We start from the raw sequence: 18,289 nt of genomic DNA on the forward strand, positions 1-18,289 counted from the left end.
AGAGACAGTGCGGATGAGAAGATTCATAAACAGAGAACAGAGCCTTAGAGTACAGTAAGTCAGGGGGTGAGGTACATAACATCTAGATGGTACAGATACTCTTGCCTCACAGCTCGTTAATCTAACAGCCTCTGAGTCTCAGCTGGATCACATTCACCAAGGTTATAATCACAAAGCTGTGGTTATATAGGTCCCTCCACAGAAAGCTATGGAATATTGAAAAATTGTGTGTCAGGGTTGGGGTCCACTTCAATAAAGGCAATGCAGGAAATCAATTCAATCTAATTCATGAAGCAGAAATTGCCCGTCCTTTATAATGACGATGTTTTCTAAATCATACAACTAATTTATCTGAATTGAAATGGAAAGGACTCCAACACTGGTCCTGGCACTGCATGTGAGAGCATTGAACTAAGAGTTCTACTCACAGTTCTACTCAGAGTGAGGACTGTCCACCACGATGTGAGGCTTGGGAGAGGCTGCGGGACTCTTTGACACAAATGAGGCCACAAGTTTTTCCTGGAGAAATATATTAAAGCAGAGTTAGTATCACCAACACAGACACTGTAGATAACAATGGTAAATGTCTGCTAAAATAGATATTTCATTACTAATAAAAAATATGGTGAGTGGTTGAATAGACAGACCAGTTGTTGTTCAAGCATCTCAAAGTAGGAGTGCTGATCTAGGATCAGGTCCCCCCTGTCCGTTTCATCTTATTCAATGTGATCTAAAAGGAAAAACTGATCAGCACTCCTACTCTGAGACGCTTGATACATACGGCCCCCAGACTACTGTGTGGTCACTTACAATGACTGAATAGAAAAACAAAGACTAGTTAGAACAGGGGAAAAGAAGGCCAAGTACAATTACATACATGAAGTAGGAAAATAGAATGAGAGCACAGGCCTGCACAAAAAAGCACTGTAGTCACGCACTCACTCACACACACACACACACACACACACACACACACATCACATCATGCACATAATTACCTCGACGAGCTGGTGCCAGTGGTCTATGGGCTTGCGGGGGTTGGCCAGCATGGCAGTCCAGTGCTCCCTCCCAGGACCCTCAGCGTCACTGCCCACACGACACATTCCTATGACCTCATTATGACCAATACTGACCAACACACAGCCAGGTACAGAGAGAGAGAGAGGGGGGAGGGGGGGTGGGAGACGGAGAGGGAGAGAGACTGATGAACAGGCAAAGTAGGCCTCATTTATCAACCTTGAATGCTGGGAAAATGAATGCGGCCACAGAGGTTGGATATTCTATAGTGAGCGCACAATATACAGAGACTATTACAAAGGTTTCAATACAAATGGAGAGCACATTCATATCCTACATAAACATACACACATACACAAGCATAGAACTATAGAGATGCTATAACCTGGGTTTTAAATGCATAAAAGATAACACACACACAAACAAACACACAGAACTATAGAGATACTATAACCTACAACATGGGTTTAATAATAGATAAAGAAAACACAAACACACACCAGCCAGGCGATGGTGTGATGATGGAGGGTGTGAGTGCCAGATAGAGAAACACTGGCATGGTTACACAGTGTCTCACCACCAGACACTATTTCCATTAGCATTAGCATAAACCATGTTTATTCATGAGGCGCCCATCCTCATGTAAAACAGGAGGAATCCACCAGGAGTCTGACTCACAGGGACAATCAGCTATGTGTTCATCAGACCACTGCTACACACCAACCAAATAACAACGTCTATCAACGGTACAGACCCACATAGTACTAACTACACACCAACCAAATAACGTCTAGCAATGTTTTAGACTGACCCATGCTAGTACACAACAATGTCTATTAAAGTAACTGTCCAGTGAGAATCACACTTTTCAAAGTTCATATTCTGCTAACTCATACCCAAATAATTGTGTTTATTCATCTTATACTCGTATTAGTGGCCAAAGCATGAATTGAGAAAAAACGCCTCAAACTTGTATCTCATACAGACCGTTTCAAAATGCATGCTACTTCCTCATACAGTATGGTGTCATACCCCTGAGGAGGATGAGCTGGCCAATCAGCGGTCTAGAGGAGGATATTTTTAACGACCGGTATACGCCCACATCATTCTGTTGGGGTACGCCCACACTATTCCAACACAGAAAAGCTTCTTAACATACATATTTTTTTTAAAAATTGGAATGAAAACTATTTCACTCATATTTTCACTAATAATAGGTCATATTTAACACTGGACAGTTATTTGAAGGTAACAGAATGACCCATCCTACTACACACCAACATCTATCAACGTAATAGACCCACACAGTGCTAACTACACACCAACCAAATAATAACCACCATCAACCTACGTTACACATGATCCAGTACTAAATACATACCAACCCAATAACAATGTCTATCAATGTAACAGAGTGCTAACTACAAGGTTATTATTGTTTATATTCCTATTAGTTTTAAGATTTTTATTCGAAATTCAGTTTTGTTTCAGTTAGTTTTCAGATCTACTTTACCTTATTTTTTATTTACTTTATATAAAAAACAAGCATAAAGTTTTTGTGTTTTTTGGAATGTCACTTCTTGCCACTGTGGGGCAGTAATGCATAAGGTGATGGGTCAGGTCATAGGTTAGGTTAGGTTTAAAAGGTAGAATCAGGGAGATGACGTAGATGCACAAAGTAAACAGTAGTGGTGGGTCAATTTCCACAACAACCAGGAGCGTTGAAGCTCCATCGTTGGTCACCGCCTTTTAAGGTGTTGCATTCTGGTGATAAAAACTGTCAGACAGGAGCCTACATGTCAATGTAACTTTACAAAAATCATATGATCAAAGGTCATGAAGTTTGGACTGCAGTCGACTGCAACTTTCTGCAGTTGCTCTTCACCAACTTCATCCTGCAGTCATCACCTGCATTGTGGGAGGCTCTATTGTCAACCAATCATTAGTTTAGCTTGAAAACCCTGTTCGATTTTTGCCCCCCAAAAACATTATTCATGATGTTTTTTATTCTATTTAGTTTTGGAGGCAGTACAGTTTTAATTTTTCAAACGGGTTTGTTAATTATTTTAATTCAATTTACTAAATGGTTTTGAGTGATGATTAGTCTTAATTAGTTTTTGTTTTAGTTTTAGTTTGCTATAATAACTTTGCTACACACCATAAAAATAATAACTAACAACAACAGACATACCCTTATCTAACAATTAACAACAGACATACCCTTATCTAACAATTAACAGACCTACCCTTATCTAACAATTAACAACAGACATACCCTTATCTAACAATTAACAGACCTACCCTTATCTAACAATTAACAACAGACATACCCTTATCTAACAATTAACAGACCTACCCTTATATAACAATTAACAACAGACATACCCTTCTAACAATTAACAACAGACATACCCTTATCTAACAATTAACAACAGACATACCCTTATCTAACAATTAACAACAGACCTACCCTCATATAACAATTAACAACAGCAACCATCCAAATACATAGTCAGTATTATAATGGTATCAATTACATCCACATCCCACACAAACTTATAAAACTCCCATTGTCCAGTAATAACAGCCCAGGTCTCTTCTTACCAGTCATAGTCCATGACAGCGATGATGATGGACACCCTGTCGATGTCCTCATGAGGGATGTCAAAGACTAGAGCCTCGTTGTAGGTGGGGTTCAACGTATTCTTCTTAATGGAGGTCTTCCTCTTCTTTAGCCTGCGGCCGTCACATATCAGAGAAGCCTTCACGTATGGGTCTGAGAGAAGGAGAAAGAGGGAGGGAGAGAGAGAGAGAGAAAGAAATAGAGGAAGAGAATGGAAGAAAGAAAAGAGGGACAAAGATAAGAGACAACCCTTGAGCAGGCTATTAACAAATTATACTCCCACGTCCAGGCATCTGTCTTTAGCACATAAAAGACATCCAAATCAAGGCCCCTTGGACGAGGCGGATTAAGGCCAAAGTAAAACGGGTGGATTCACGTCAATTACCACAGAATGCAAACTGCCGCTCTAGTCCATTGTAGCACTTACAGAACACTGAGAGTTACCATTTGATTTTATGGTGGATTGTTTTATACCTTCGTTAGGCATTCTAATAATCTCCTAATCCTAAAAGCAATAATAACGGTGTGGCCTCATAATTTAGCGTGTCATTTCGTCAGTCTAGTAACCGTGGTAATGCAGGATCACCACATCCTCACAGGCAGGATTAATAACTCAATTACTTTAGTTAGGCGTTCATTAATTAAATCATCACCAGCTACCTGAGTCCCAGCCATCAATCAGGCCAGGACATGATTGTGTTTAAAGCGTTTGGTTGTTTGTTGGCTGCGGTTTTCAGCACTCCAACGTTTATGACTTTTGCTATTTGCTTGTTTATTTTTTTATTTTACCTTTATTTAACTAGGCAAGTCAGTTAAGAACAAATTTTTATTTTCAATGATGGCCTAGGATCAGTGGGTTAACTGCCTGTTCAGGGGCAGAACGACAGATTTGTACCTTGTCAGCTTGGGGGTTTGAACTTGCAACCTTCGGGTTACTAGTCCAATGCTCTAACCACTAGGCTACCCTGCCGCCCGCTTGTGTTTCCAACATTGCCACAAAACAGATTTTTGGCACTTCGTTGTGTTTGGAACAGTTGAACAGTATTTATTTGGGCAATATTTGCAGAATGTAACATCAATATTCAAATATTCATTAATTCAGTCAATTGATGTGTTTGCTCCATCTGTTTATGCAGGCCTAATTGCATTCAAATAATAGTTGAAATACAAAATGTGTGATGTGAGTCTTGTCAGGCTGTTTCTAACAGAAGACACAACCCCCAGTGCTGTGAACAGTGTGCTGTTGTCAGTGTGCTGTTGTCAGTGTGCTGTTGTCAGTGTGCTGCGGTCAGTGTGCTGCGGTCAGTGTGCTGCGGTCAGTGTGCTGTGGTCAGTAGGTAAGTCACCTGAGAAGCCGGTGAGGTCCATGGCTTTGAGGTTGGTGGCCTTGATGACAGTCGCAGTGAGCCGACCTGCCGTGGGCAGGTAACACAGAGAGAAGTTCAGCTCCCCCAGGTCAGCCTTCTCCTGTACAACACACACACAGAGGTCAGAGGTCAGGGTTCAAACAGGGATCCCAGCAAACGTGTGGTAAACACTCAGCCAGTAATACCCAAAGAGCCACAGGCTGAGAGCAGAGGGTCTGTAAAAGAGACCACCATCTTGCATTTGGTTTGCTAAACCATGAAGCAGGCATCATTGATAATTGTCACAGAGACATGACAGGTGTCACAATCTAATCAGGCAGCATATTCAAACTGAAGGCAACTGTCATCACAGTACATTAATGAAATGTCCCCGAGAAGATAAAAGTTAAATTGCGCTATTTAAACACTCTCCCCTGCTTCCTCCTAACTCGGCACAGCCAGTGGTCATGGTGGTGGCATAGTGGCATAGCAGTGGCAGTATAGTGGCATAGCGGTGGCATTATAGTGGCATAGCGGTGGCATTATAGTGGCATAGCGGTGGCATTATAGTGGCATAGCAATGGCATTATAGTGGCATAGAGGTGGCATTATAGTGGCACAGCGGTGGCAGTATAGTGACATAGCGGTGGCATTATAGTGGCATAGCGGTGGCATTATAGTGGCATAGCGGTGGCATAGCAATGGCATTATAGTGGCATAGCGGTGGCATAGCAATGGCATTATAGTGGCATAGCGGTGGCATTATAGTGGCATAGAGGTGGCATTATAGTGGCTTAGCAGTGGCATTATAGTGGCATAGCGGCATCATTATAGTGGCATAGAGGTGGCATTATAGTGGCATAGAGGTGGCATTATAGTGGCATAGCAATGGCATTATAGTGGCATAGCAGCGGCATTATAGTGGCATAGCGGTGGCATTATAGTGGCATAGCGGCGGCATTATAGTGGTGGTATTATAGTCCCATTATAATTATAGTGGCATAGCGGTGACATTATAGTGGCATAGCGGTGACATTATAGTGGCATAGCGGTGGCATTATAGTGGTGGTATTATAGTGGCATTATAATTATAGTGGCATAGCGGTGGCATTATAGTGGCATAGTGGTGGTACAGTGGTGGCATTATAGTGGCATATTGGTGGCATCGTGGTGGTATAGTGGTGACATTATAGTGGCATTATAGTGGTGGTATTATAGTGGCATTATAATAAAGTGGCATAGCGGTGGCATTATAGTGGCATACTGGTGGTACAGTGGTGGCATTATAGTGGCATAGCGGTGGCATTATAGTGGCATAGTGGTGGTACAGTGGTGGCATTATAGTGGCATATTGGTGGCATAGTGGTGACATTATAGTGGCATTATAGTGGTGGTATTATAGTGGCATTATAATTATAGTGGCATAGCGGTGGCATTATAGTGGCATACTGGTGGCACAGTGGTGGCATTATAGTGGCATAGTGGTGACATTATAGTGGCATAGTGGTGGTATAGTGGTGACATTATAGTGGCATAGTGGTGGTATAGTGGTGACATTATAGTGGCATTATAGTGGTATAGTGGTGGCATTATAGTGGCATAGTGGTAGTATAGTGGTAGCATTATAGTGGCATAGTGGTGATATAGTGGTGGCATTATAGTGGCATATTGGTGGTATAGTGGTAGCATTATAATGGTATATTGGTGTTATAGTGGTGGTATAGTGGTGACATTATAGTGGCGGCATTATAGTGGCATAGTGGTAGTATAGTGGTAGCATTATAGTGGCATAGTGTTGGCATTGTAGTGGCATAGTGGTGGTATAGTGGTGGCATTATAGTGGCATATTGGTGGTATAGTGGTAGCATTATAGTGGTATATTGGTGGCATAGTGGTGGTATAGTGGTGACATTATAGTGGCATTATAGTGGCATAGTGGTGGTATAGTGGTAGCATTATAGTGGCATAGTGGTGGTATTGTGGTAGCATTATAATGGAATAGTGGTGGCATTATAGGGGCATAGAGGTGGCATTATAATTGCATAGTGGTGGCATTATAGTGGCATATTGGTGGTATAGTGGTAGCATTATAGTGGTATATTGGTGGCATAGTGGTAGTATACTGGTGACATTATAGTGTCATTATAGTGGCATAGCGGTGGCATTATAGTGGCACAGCGGCTGCATTATAGTGGCATTATAGTGGTGGTATAATTATAGTGGCATAGCGGTGGCATTATAGTGGTATAGTGGTGGTACAGTGGTGGCATTATAGTGGCATATTGGTGGTAGTGTGTTAGTATTATAGTGGTATATTGGTGGCATAGTGGTGGTATAGTGGTGGCATTATAGTGGCATAGTGGTGGCATTATAGTGGTATAGTGGTAGTATAGTGGTAGCATTATAGTGGCATAGTGGTGGTATAGTGGTGACATTATAGTGACATAGTGGTGGTATAGTGGTGGCATTATAATGGCATAGTGGTGGTACAGTGGTGGCATTATAGTGGCATAGTGGTGGTATTGTGGTAGCATTATAGTGACATAGTGTTGGCATTGTAGTGGCATAGTGGTGGTATAGTGGTAGCATTAGAGTGGTATATTGGTGGCATAGTGGTAGCATTATAGTGGTATATTGGTGGCATAGTGGTGGTATAGTGGTGACATTATAGTGGCATTATAGTGGCATAGTGGTGGTATAGTGGTAGCATTATAGTGGCATAGTGGTGGTATAGGGGTGGCATTATAGTGGCATAGTGGTGGTATTGTGGTAGCATTATAGTGACATAGTGGTGGTATAGTGGTAGCATTATAGTGGTGGTACAGTGGTGGCATTATAGTGGCATTATAGTGGCATAGTGGTGGTATAGTGGTAGCATTATAGTGGCATAGTGGTGGTATAGGGGTAGCATTATAGTGGCATAGTGGTGGTATTGTGGTAGCATTATAGTGGCATAGTGGTGGTATAGTGGTAGCATTATAGTGGCATAGTGGTTGTACAGTGGTGGCATTATAGTGGCATAGTGGTGGTATTGTGGTAGCATTATAGTGACATAGTGTTGGCATTGTAGTGGCATAGTGGTGGTATAGTGGTAGCATTAGAGTGGTATATTGGTGGCATAGTGGTAGCATTATAGTGGTATATTGGTGGCATAGTGGTGGTATAGTGGTGACATTATAGTGGCATTATAGTGGCATAGTGGTGGTATAGTGGTATCATTATAGTGGCATAGTGGTAATATTGTGGTAGCATAATAGTGGCATAGTGGTGGTATTGTGGTAGCATTATAGTGGCATAGTGTTGGCATTGTAGTGGCATTATAGTGGCATAGTGGTGGCATTATAGTGCCATAGTGGTGGCATTATAGTGGCATGGTGGTGATATTATAGTGGTATAGTGGTGTCATCATGGTAACATAGTGGTGGCATTGCATTGGCATTATGGTGTCAGGCATGGGCTCTCTCTCTCACCGCAGTGCCCTCCACGATGTCCCTCCAGACAGGCTTTTCCCCTGTGCCCTCGCTGAAGTCCAGAAGGTTGTCCACAACCACCTGGCCAATCAGGTCGTGTCTGGAGAAGCGGTCAAAGTCGTAGACAGAGAAGTGTAGCTTCCGGGAGTGCAGCTCTGCCAGGGGGACACCGAACTGGAACGTCTCGTTGAAGATAGGGTTTAGGGTCTTTCTGTGGACCTGTGGGTCAAAGGAGAGGGGGGAATTGAGGAGGGAGAGCGGTATAGAGGTAAAGAGGTGAAGGGGGCGAAAGGGGAAGGAGAGGGAGAGGGGGAGAGAGTGAGAGAGAGGACAAGAGTCAACAAGAGAGTCTGCAAGAGAGTCTGCTAGACAGTCTAACATATTTATTCATATTAGGCTGAACGAAATATCAGATAATTCCAATGAGTAAGGGAGGAGACTACGCATTTATAAATTATAATAAATTACTGACAGTAATTTAGAATAAAATCCCAACTTGAGAAACGGCAATGAAACTCCGCACAAATCTCTTGTGGTAATGCATACACAAATCTCTGAGTGACATCAATGGATGATTCACACAGAACTCCAAGTTGAACACATTTCTCAATTGGCATCAGAGTGAAACTACACATTTGTCGGGTTAGTATTTTACTGTGCCTTCAATTTGTGTGAAAACTGACAAGTGTAATAAATGACAGCCTGATCCCAGATCTGTTTGCACTCTTCCAAGGTATTTATGGTCATTGGCAAGACAGCACAAACAGATCTGGGATCAGGCTTGATAAATGTGTTACCTTGGTCTGGAACTTCTTCTTCCTGTCTGGCAGAAGGTAGATCTTGACATAGGGGTCTGAGAAGCCGTTGGCGTCCTTGGCAGCCAGGTCTACAGCCTTCAGGATCTTCACCACTAGCTGCTCTGTACTGCAGACGGGGACACACATATACAATCTATGTTAGACTCACCGTCTGGGACACACACACACAACACAATCTATATGTCAAACTTAGCTGGACAGACATAGGGCGACAGAGTAGATAGAGAGACAGTTTAGTGGTTAGGAGAGTATGTTGTATCTATGGAGTGGGTCGATGGGGATCCATTGAGGTCTAGGATGAAGCAGCCCGTGACACTGATTTAAAGGTTTACTCCCTACTAATGGGGAATGTGAGGAAGGTAGATCTGTGAATGAGAGCAACTTCTACAAGTAGCATAATCCATTGCTACATAGCTACAGATTGGCTCCAGCAGTTCCAGGGAGAGAAGCCAAGCCATTAATACTCCTCATAGTAGGCTATTCCACTGTGTTATGGTCAGTCTGGGTCACACACGCCCGCACACACACATACACAGTCTTGCACATATACACATGCACATACACATGCACACACACATTTAAACCGCCTACGTCCAGTGGTCTGTCTGCAGAACTACTTATGAGGGATTTAATTAAGAGAGTGAAGATGGCTGGCAGGCCTTTAATCAGACCTCATTATACCCTGTCTTTCTGCGTTAACGAGCGTGTCACCACTTCATTACGGGCCTTTAGGCGCACAGCGTGAACTCTGGGGAAGAGAGCACCACCAGGCTATAGCCAATAGCAGCTCAGACGAACACACTGTTTAATCATCTGGCCCAATCAGGACTGAGATAAGCCTGTTGACGACACGATTGCATCCAATCAGATTTCATGTTTATCATGCAATCACGTCCAATTAAGGAAATCAGGTAAACATGCCAATCCTACAATCACATCAAATCAGGGATAAGATTAATACCGTCATTAGTAAATTAGGAAGTTATATTTAAATTGGATAAACACGTTAATCAGAGAAACATGTCCAATTAGTATTTCTTAAGTCTATCTACTTACTTTAAGTCCAGTATCATTTCCGCTTAGAAGTCGATACACACTGTCAGTACGTGTTGGGAACTGTAGTCCTTATGACTATGAGCAGTGTAGTTTTATAAAGCATAATTGAAAATGCCAGGTGAGTCCTGTATAAAAGCTGGCCCTGATGGCATGTCACATTCAACAACATTACCACATTACAACAACAAACACTGTAGTGTTCCTACTCTCACATGTCCGTTTTAACATCAAGACAACAAAGAGCAGGAACAAAAGACAACCTTTAAAAAAAAAATATATATATATATATATATATATATATATATATATATATATATATATATATATATATATATATATATTTAACCTTTATTTAACTAGGCAAGTCAGTTAAGAACAAATTCTTAGTTACAATGGCGGCCTACTAACACGGTCCCAGAAGCACTCGGCAGAAAATACACCTATTACTGATGTGTCAGAGGGAAATTCGCTATACTATTCCTCAATGGCTGGAAACCGCCCTATTCCCACAGCACTAGTGTCAGCTTTTAACTACAGTGTCAATAGAAAATACATTTCCCAAAGGGCCGAGGGAAAATTGACATTGTTATCCTGACTGCTATTCCCCAAATGTGCTCGGGTCTAGCACGTTAACATTGATGTATGGTAAATACATTACAATTATCCCACACAGTGCTAACAGTGTGAAGAGAAGGTGACACATTATCTCTCTCCCTCTCTCTGTCTGTCTCCTCTCTCTCTAGATTTTCTAAAAAGGATTCACAGTGTGTCAGAAAGCAGAGCAGAACAAATGATCTTGTGACGTGAGGTAGAAATTCATGTAGGTACAGGTACAGATACACCAACAGCTCCCTCCCTCCCTCCCTCCCTCCCTCCCTCCCTCCCTCCCTCCCTCCCTCCCTCCCTCCCTCCCTCCCTCCCTCCCTCGTTCCCTCTCCCTCTAATTCTGTGTGTCTGTAATTCGTGCTATAACAGTCTGGTGTTATTATGTGTTGACAGGGTCTGCTGTTTAAAGTAGCTCACCATATATAATTCATGACCCTAACTGCCTCTCTCTCCCTTGTTTTTCAAACATCAGCACTTTCTTTCTCCATTGTAATGTTTCTTTGTGTGACGGCAGAAAGAAAGGACCCCACCAGGCAGCCACAGTGCCACAGACTGAGACTGAGATTGACCTAGCAGACTGTACTACAGTGCCCCTGATCTCTCCCTCCATCTTCCCATCTTCAACCCTCCGGAGGGGGGCAAGTCCACCATTTACATAAACAGAGCCAGTGCTGCAGAAAACCTACAACGGGGGCATGCATGAATAATGCACTCAAGGTATGGAAAATTAGACAATTACAATAACAATGTCTATCTATCTATCTTGTGTACACTATTTAGTCCATAATGTAAAAGTATATATTGGTGATAAAAACTGCCCACTGTGTGATACTTGACACTGCAATGATAGAGTTTCTAGGGCAAGTACCTTATCTCAGCTGTGATGACAGAGCAGCTGTTGATCCTCTGTCTAAGCCTTAATGTAATGTATATTTAACAGTGCACTCAGACCGAGGTGTGAAGAGGATTAATTAAGTGAATCGGTTCACTCACTTGAAGGCGTAGCGCAGGAGGAAGCTGATCTTGCCGCAATTGTCCCCTGGTTTCCCTTCCCCCTGGTCGCCCCCACGCAGTCTGTAGAGTTCCGGTTTGATTTGGCCAATGCTGGTCACCTGCTCGCTCTTCTCCTCACCATGGAAATCAGGGCTGGACAACTGGTGAGTCATGGGCTTGGGCCTGGGGAGAGAGAAGGGCTTAATAGACACATTAACACTCACTGAAGAGACAGACAGGGTTAAAGGAGAAGTTCTCTTTTTTACAACCAAATCTAAATTTTTGAAGTAAATGGCATGTTATAGAAGGGTCCAGACACCTTTTTTGTGATTTCAGTTGTTTTTGAGATTTACCACAAACAGAAAAACCCTTCATTATCCTCGTTGTGCAGTACGGGGGTCCCTGATAAAACATGAACAAAGGCCCCAAAAACACCCAAATACGTCCTTTTAGAAACGGAAACGTTCTCAGTATAGTGATGCAGGTCTTTCGATGTTGTACATATGAAATTGTGTCATTACGAATTTTATCGGCAATGTTATATTCCATTTTGTGCTACTCGAGCCATTTCCCCAAGCCACCTGTTCCATTCTCTGTTTAGACTGCTGCTATAGGTAACTGCCAAATTAAATGGGTTGGCGCCCCCCCTTGGGTTGTGCCGTGGCGGAGATCTTTGTGAGCTATACTCGGCCTTGTCTCAGGATGGTAAGTTGGTGGTTGAAGATATCCCTCTAGTGGTGTGGGGGCTGTACTTTGGCAAAGTGGCTGGGGTTATATCCTTCCTGTTTGGCCCTGCCTCTACCCCTCCTGTCTCAGCCTCCAGTATTTATGCTGCAGTAGTTTAGGTGTCGGGGGGCTAGGGTCAGTCTGTTATATCTGGAGTATTTCTCCTGTCTTATCCAGTGTCCTGTGTGAATTTAAGTATGTTCTCTCTAATTCTATCTTTCTCTCTTTCTTTCTTTCTCTCTCTCAGAGGACCTGAACCCTAGGACTACCTGGCATGATGACTCCTTGCTGTCCCCAGTCTACCTGGCCGTGCTGCTGCTCTAGCTTCCACTGTTCTGCCTGCGGCTATGGAACCCTGACCTGTTCACCGGACGTGCTACCTGTCCCAGACCTGCTGTTTTCAACTCTCTAGAGACAGCAGGAGCAGTAGAGATACTCTCAATGATCGGCTATGAAAAGCCAGCTGACATTTACCCCTGAGGTGCTGACTTGTTGCACCCTCGACAACTACTGTGATTATTATTATCTGACCATGCTGGTCATTTATGAACATTTGAACATCTTGGCCATGTTCTGTTATAATCTCCACCCGGCACAGCCAGAAGAGAACTGGCCACCCCTCATAGCCTGGTTCCTCTCTAGGCTTCTTCCTAGGTTTTGGCCTTTCTAGGTAGTTTTTCCTAGTCACCGTGCTTATACACCTGCATTGCTTGCTGTTTGGGGTTTTAGGCTGGGTTTCTGTACAGCACTGATATATCAGCTGATGTACGAAGGGCTATATAAATACATTTGATTTGATTTGATTTAAAGGAAACTCCATAATAAAGTGTCTTAATAGGGCGCTGGACTTCCACGAGCCGCCAGAACAGCTTCAATGGTTCTACAAATGCCTGGAACCTACTGTGTGGAAGTACATTGCAGAATAATAGTGAAGACATCAAAACTATGAAATAACACATATGGAATCATGCTTTCAATATACCTTGTATCCCTCATTTACTCAAGTGTTTCCTTTATTTTGTCAGTTGCCTGTAGAATGGACGTAGTATCGCTCGAGTCGCAACAAAATGGAATATAACGTTATGGATAATGTTCGTAATGACACATTTTCATGTGTACCACATCTAAAGACCTGCATCACTATACTGAGAGCTTATTAGTATTTGGGTGTTTTTCAAGCCTTTTTTCATCTTTTTTCAGGGCCCCCGTACTGCACAACCAGGATGGATTTGCATGTTTGGGGTAAATTTCCCAAAAACAAGTGAAATCACAAAAAAGGTGTCTGGACCCTTCTATAACATGGCATTTACATCAAAAATAGAAACAGGGTGGTAAAAAACTAACACACACAAAAAGATTGATGGGGTTAATTCACAGACATACATTCACTGGAGAGACAGACAGGGTTAATACTCAGAATAACACTCAGAAAATGTATATACTAGACAACCAATCACAGAAATGTGATGACCTTTAAATAATATAATATAATCTATAGTATAATTATCACATACTTAATAATATATACAGTACCAGTTGAACATTTGGACACACCTACTCATTCAAGGGGTTTTCTTTATTTGTACTATTTTCTACGTTGTAGAATAATAGTGAAGACATCACAACTATGAAATAACACATAGGGAATCATGTAGTAACCAAAAAAGAGTTAACAAATCAAAATATATTTTAGATTTAAGATTCTTCAAAGTAGCCACCCTTTGCCTTGATGACAGCTTTGTACACTTTTAGCATTCTCTCAACCAGCTTCATGAGGAATGCTTTTCCAACAGTCTTGAAGGAGTTCACACATAAGCCTAGCACTTGTTGGCTGCTTTTCCTTCACTCTGCGGTCCAACTCATCCCAAACCATCTCAAGTGGGTTGAGATCGGGTGATTGTGGAGGCCAGGTCATCTGATGCAGCACTCCATCACTCCTTATTGGTCAAATAGCCCTTACACAGCCTGGAGCTGTGTTGGGTCATTGTCCTGATGAAAAATAAATGATAGTCCCACTAAGCGCAAACCAGATGGGATGGCATTTCGCTGCAGAATGCTGTGGTAGCCATGCCATTGTTAAGTGTTCCTTGAATTCTAAATAAATCACAGACAAGTGTCACCTGCAAAGCACCGCCACACCATCACACCTCCTCCTCCATACTTCACGTTGGGAACCACACATGTGGAGATCATCTGTTCACCTACTTTGACTCTCACAAAGACATGGCGGTTGGAACCAAAAATCTCAAATTTGGTCTCATCAGACCAAAGGACAGATTTCCAATTGTCCATTGCTCATGTTTCTTGGCCCAAGCAAGTCTCTTCAAATCAAATCAAATCAAATTTATTTATATAGCCCTTCGTACATCAGCTGATATCTCAAAGTGCTGTACAGAAACCCAGCCTAAAACCCCAAACAGCAAGCAATGCAGGTGTAGAAGCACGGCGGCTAGGAAAAACTCCCTAGAAAGGCCAAAACCTAGGAAGAAACCTAGAGAGGAACCAGGCTATGTGGGGTGGCCAGTCCTCTTCTGGCTGTGCCGGGTGGAGATAACAGAACATGGTCAAGATGTTCAAATGTTCATAAATCTCTTCTTCTTATTGGTGTCCTTGAGTAGTGGTTTCTGTGCAGCAATTCAACCATGAAGGCCTAATTCACACAGTCTCCTCTGAACAGTTGATGTTGAGATGCGCCTGTTACTTGAACTCTGAAGCATTTATTTGGGCTGCAATTTCTGAGGCTGGTAACTCCAATGAACTTATCCTTTGCAGCAGAGGTAACTCTGCGTCTTCCTTTCCTGTGACAGTCCTCATGAGAGCCAGTTTCATCATAGTGCAAATGCACTTGAAGAAACTTTCAAAGTCCTTGAAATTTTCCGCATTGACTGACCTTCATGTCCTAAAGTAATGATGTGCTGTCATTTCCCTTTGCTTATTAGAGCTGTTCTTGCCATAATATGGACTTGGTCTTTTACCAAATAGGGCTAAATTCTGTATACTACCCCTACCTTGTCACAACACAACTGATTTGGCTCAAACGCATTCAGAAGGAAAGAAATTCCACAAATTAACTTTTAAGAAGACACACCTTTTAATTGAAATGCAGGTGACTACCTCATGAAGCTGGTTGAGAGAATGCCAAGAGTGTGCAAAGGCAAATGGTGGCTACTTTAACGAATATCAAATATCAAATATATTTTGATTTGTTTAACACTTTATGGTTACTACATGATTCCATATGTGTTATTTCATAGTTTTGATGCCTTCACTATTATTCTACAATGTAGAAAATAGTAAAAATAAAGAGAAACCCTGGAATGAGTAGGTGTGTCCAAACATTTGACTGGTACTGTATACACAGTGCATTCGGAAAGTATTTAGACCCCCTGATTTTTCCCCACATTCTGTTACTTTACAGCCTTATTCTAAAATGGATTAAATTGTTTTTTCCCCTCATCAATCTACACACACTACCCCATAATTCCAAAGCAAAAACAGGTTTAGACATTTTTTCAAATTTATATATAAAAAATAAAAACTAGTATTCAGACCCTTTACTCAGTACTCTGTTGAAGCATCTTTGGCAGAGATTACAGCCTCAAGTCTTCCTAGGTATGATACTACAAGCTTGGCACATCTGTATTTGGTGAGTTTCTCCCATTCTTCTCTGCAGATCCTCAAGCTCTGTCGGGTTGGATGGGGAGCATCGCTGCACAGCTATTTTCAGGTCTCTCCAGAGATGTTCGATCGAGTTCAAGTCTGGGCTCTGACTGGGCCACTCAAGGACATTCAAAGACTTGTCCCGAAGCCACTCGTGCATTGTCTTGACTGTGTGCTTAAGGTTGGAAGGTGAACCATCGCCCCAGGTTTTCATCAAGGATCTCTCTGTACTTCTGTACTTTGCTCCGTTCATCTTTTCCTCGATCCTGACTAGTCTCCCAGTCCCTGCTGCTGAAAAACATTCCCACAGCATAATGCTGCCACCACCATGCTTCACAGTAGGGATGGTGCCAGGTTTCTTCTAGACGTGATGCTTGGCATTCAGGCCAAAGAGTTAAATCTTGGTTTCATCAGACCAGAGAGTCTTGTTTCTCATGGTCTGTGAGTCTTTAGGTGTCTTTTGGCAAACGCCAAGTGTTATGTGCCTTTTACTGAGGAGTGGCTTCCGTCTGGCCACTTGGATTGGTGGAGTGCTGCAGAGATGGTTTTCCTTCTGAAAGGTTCTCCCATCTCCAAAGGATAACTCTGGAGCTCTATCAAAGTGACCATCGGGTTCTTAGTCACCTCCCTGACCAAGGCCCATCTTCCCCAATTGCTCAGTTTGGAAAGGAGGCCAGCTCTAGGAAGAGTCTTGGTGGTTCCAAACTTCTTCCATTTAAAAATGGTGGAAACTGTGTTCTTGAGGACCTTCAATGCTGAAGAAATTATTTTGTACCATTCCTCAGATCTGTGCCTGGACACGGAGCTCTCGGAGCTCTACAGACAATTCCTTCGACCTGATGGTTTGGTTTTTACTCTGACATGCACTGTCAACTGTGGGACCTTATATAGACAGGTGTGTGCCTTTCCTAATCATGTCCAATCAATTGAATTTACCACAGGTGGACTCTAATCAAGTTGTAGAAACATCTTAAGGATGATCAATGGAATCAGGATGCATCTGATCTCAATTTTGAGTCTCATAGCAAAGGGTCTGAATACTTATGCAAATAAGGTATTTCTGTTTATTATTTTGAATACATTTGCAAACATTTCTAAAAACCTGTTTTCGCTTTGTCATTATGAGGTATTGTGTTAGGATTTATGAGGGCAAAAAAATTATTAATACATTTTAGAATAAGGATGTAACATAACAAAATGTGGAAAAAGTCAAGGGGTCTGAATACTTTCCATAGATATAGATATAAACTCAGAAAAAAAACGTCCCTTTTTCAGGACCCTGTCTTTCAAAGATAATTCTTAAATCCAAATGACTTCACAGATCTTCATTGTAAAGGGTTTAAACACTGTTTCCCATGCTTGTTCAATGAACCATAAACAATTCATGAACATGCACCTGTGGAAGGGTCATTAAGACACTACAGCTTACAGACGGTAGGCAATTAAGGTCACAGTTCTGAAAACTTAGGACACTAAAGACGCCTTTCTACTGACTCTACTGAAAAACACCAAAAGAAAGATGCCCAGGGTCCCTGCTCATCTGCGTGAATGTGCCTTAGGCATGCTGCAAGAAGGCATGAGGACTGAAGATGTGGCCAGGACAATAAATTGCAACATCCGTACTGCCTAAGCGCTACAGGGAGACAGGACGGACAGCTGATCGTCCTCACAGTGGCAGACCACATGTAACAACACCTGCACAGGATCGGTACATCCGAACATCACACCTGCAGGACAGGTACAGGATGGCAACAGCAACTGCCCAAGTTACACCAGGAACGCACAATCCCTCCATCAGGCCTCAGACTGTCCACAATAGGCTGAGAGAGGCTGGACTGAGGGCTTGTAGGCAGGGGGCTGTTGTAAGGCAGGTCCTCACCAGACATCACCGGAAACAACTATGGGCACAAACCCACCGTCGCTGGACCAGAGAGGACTGGCTAAAAGTGCTCTTCACTGACGAGTCGCGGTTTT

General features: G+C 42.5%; 1 protein-coding gene across 1 annotated transcript in view; it reads right to left on the reverse strand.

Annotated features, from left to right (window-relative positions):
* Positions 1 to 18,289, reverse strand: part of LOC139422312 (synaptotagmin-C-like) — a 52,077-nt gene that overhangs the window by 2,366 nt on the left and 31,422 nt on the right. The window contains exons 6-12 of the mRNA XM_071173506.1: positions 11,930 to 12,112; positions 9,254 to 9,380; positions 8,457 to 8,675; positions 4,987 to 5,107; positions 3,622 to 3,793; positions 999 to 1,128; positions 429 to 519 (exon numbers count right to left, since the gene is read on the reverse strand). Coding sequence (XP_071029607.1) covers positions 433 to 519; positions 999 to 1,128; positions 3,622 to 3,793; positions 4,987 to 5,107; positions 8,457 to 8,675; positions 9,254 to 9,380; positions 11,930 to 12,112 — 1,039 coding nt within the window. The 3' untranslated portion in view covers positions 429 to 432. The remainder of the gene's footprint in view (positions 1 to 428; positions 520 to 998; positions 1,129 to 3,621; positions 3,794 to 4,986; positions 5,108 to 8,456; positions 8,676 to 9,253; positions 9,381 to 11,929; positions 12,113 to 18,289) is intronic.

The sequence above is a fragment of the Oncorhynchus clarkii genome, chromosome 12, assembly GCF_045791955.1.
Source record: "Oncorhynchus clarkii lewisi isolate Uvic-CL-2024 chromosome 12, UVic_Ocla_1.0, whole genome shotgun sequence".
NCBI lineage: Eukaryota > Metazoa > Chordata > Actinopteri > Salmoniformes > Salmonidae > Oncorhynchus > Oncorhynchus clarkii.